The sequence below is a fragment of the Strix aluco genome, chromosome 34 (assembly GCF_031877795.1).
Source record: "Strix aluco isolate bStrAlu1 chromosome 34, bStrAlu1.hap1, whole genome shotgun sequence".
Lineage (NCBI taxonomy): Eukaryota > Metazoa > Chordata > Aves > Strigiformes > Strigidae > Strix > Strix aluco.
This window is the reverse complement of record NC_133964.1, coordinates 100,821-103,167: the sequence shown is the minus strand read 5'-3', so window position 1 is coordinate 103,167 and position 2,347 is coordinate 100,821. Positions and strand designations below refer to the sequence as shown.

General features: G+C 51.3%; 1 protein-coding gene across 1 annotated transcript; it reads right to left on the bottom strand.

Annotated features, from left to right (window-relative positions):
* Positions 1-218: 218 nt before the first annotated feature.
* Positions 219-1,295, bottom strand: LOC141917158 (olfactory receptor 14A16-like). Its single transcript, XM_074810244.1, has one exon. It carries the CDS (start codon positions 1,293-1,295, stop codon positions 321-323), a length of 975 nt encoding a protein of 324 aa, XP_074666345.1. The 3' UTR covers positions 219-320.
* Between the last annotated feature and the right edge of the window lie 1,052 nt (positions 1,296-2,347).

Sequence of the window (2,347 nt, the reverse complement as noted above, 5' to 3'; positions counted from 1 at the left end):
CCTGAAGAGTCTGCAGAAACTCCATGCCATCCCATCCTCTCAGAATATTACCAGAAGACTGAGGCAGTAAAGGCAGAAAGGTGTTTTCATTCCCCATTTCTTCCTGCCCTACTATGGATGGATGCCAGAACAGTTTGTGGGTGCATTTATTTTGCTTAAGGACACAGAGTGCCTGGCTCCTCTTTTACACAATGACCATGGGTCTGACAAGACGGGATAATACTGATGTAGGAGGGAAAGACTAATGGAATTTCTTTCTAGAACACAAAATCACAAAAGGAAAAAATAAAAAATAACTATATAAAGAATGAAAGACATTCTTAGGTTGTCATACAGTGGGAGTAATTTGTAGAGAAACAAGAGTCTAAGGCTGCTGAAAAACGTCCAATCAGTTTCCTCAGGGCATCCCTGATCTCCTGGTTCCTCATGCTGTAGATGAGGGGGTTCACTGCTGGAGGTACCACTGAGTACAGAAATGACACCACCAGGTCCAGGGATGGGGAGGAGATGGAGGGGGGCTTCAGGTAAGCAAACATGGCCGTGCTGATAAAGAGGGAGACCACGGCCAGGTGAGGGAGGCACGTGGAAAAGGCTTTGTGCCGGCCCTGCTCAGAGGGGATCGTCAGCACGGCCCTGAAGATCTGCACATAGGACACCACAATGAAAACAAAACAGCCAAATGTTAAACAGGCACTAAAAAGAAGAAGCCCAACTTCCCTGAGATAGGAGTGTGAGCAGGAGAGCTTGAGGATCTGGGGGATTTCACAGAAGAACTGGTCCAGGACATTGCCTTGGCAGAGTGGTAGTGAAAATGTGTTGGCCGTGTGCAGCACAGCCCAGAGAAACCCAGTGCCCCAGGCAGCTGCTGCCATGTGGACACAAGCTCTGCTGCCCAGGAGGGTCCCGTAGTGCAGGGGTTTGCAGATGGCAACGTAGCGGTCGTACGACATGATGGTGAGGAGAGAAAACTCTGCTGTAGCACAGAAAAAATAAAAAAAGACCTGGGCAGCACATCCTGAATAGGAGATGTGCCTGTTGTCCCAGAGGGAATTGTCCATGGCTTTGGGGAGAGTGGTGGAGATGGAGCCCAGGTCGAGGAGGGAGAGGTTGAGGAGGAAGAAGTACATGGGGGTGTGCAGGTGGTGGTCACAGGCGATGGCGGTGATGATGAGGCCGTTGCCCAGGAGGGCAGCCAGGTAGATGCCCAGGAAGAGCCAGAAGTGCAAGAGCTGCAGCTCCCGTGTGTCTGCGAATGCCAGGAGGAGGAACTCAGTGATGGAGCTGCTGTTGGACATTTGTTCTCCCTGGGCATGGGGGAGTGTTGAAAGAAAACATTGACAAGTTAGGACAGATTTCTTTGAGTCAATCCTAAACACCCCCTCAAAATGACTTCTTTTTCTTTGGGGGAGCTTCATTTAACTCCTTTTTATGAGCTCAGGTTCATGCTGCTGAGTGAGGGCACTTTCTCTGAAGAAGCAGAAGAGAACATCTCTCGCATTGCTTTCAGACAGAACCCAGGGGAGTCCTGATCAACAAAACCGCTCCCTGTACCCTCGTGCAGAGTCAGGAGAGCTGCTCTGCCCACAAGTGACCTACTGGTCACCACATAGGTGCCCTGTGCTTATTACACTTATCTCTGCTAGAGGATAATCTCACTAGCACCGTATCTGAAGAAGAAACTGGGCTTTTGTGAGCTTAGAAGTCTCCAGTTTCAAAGCCCATTTCTCCAAACTCTTCTCTCCTTTCTCGTGCGGTGCGGAGAGAATGATGAGGAGGGGTGGCCTGGCTCTTTGCTGCCTGGAGATACACCTGCAGGAGGTATTTGTTTCTAAGTCTCCTCCCTGCCAGTGCTCACAGCCCCCATCCCACCCGCTGTGTGCTCAGCTCTGCCCTGGAGACCCCTCCTGGCAGCAGGACCCTGCCCAGGGTCATCTCCCTGTCAGCAGGTCCTAAGGTCTAAGTCAGATGAGCACTGATGCTGTCTGTAGGTAGAGGGGTGGGTGAAGGCACTTTATGTGGCTTCTAGCAGATCCACTGATCCCCCAGTGTAACAGATCAGGAGTCACTGATTTATTCACTTTTGGCAATATCTTTCCATTTTACTTAAAAGAAAGCTGAAATCAGAGACCCTAGAAAGGTCTTAATTATCAAGAAATCCCCTGCCTTTGCTTCCTCTTGAAAAGCTGCCTGTGCCAGTGTCCTGGCAACAGCTTCACAAGACCCCTCCACAGCAGAAGGACCCTGCCCTGCCGGGGGTCTCTCCTTCCCCACACAGCTTCTCCCCACAGCGCCGTGGGCAGCTCCCCGGGCAGGCTGAGTGCTGACCCTGGCAGGTGGCAGAGTCCCT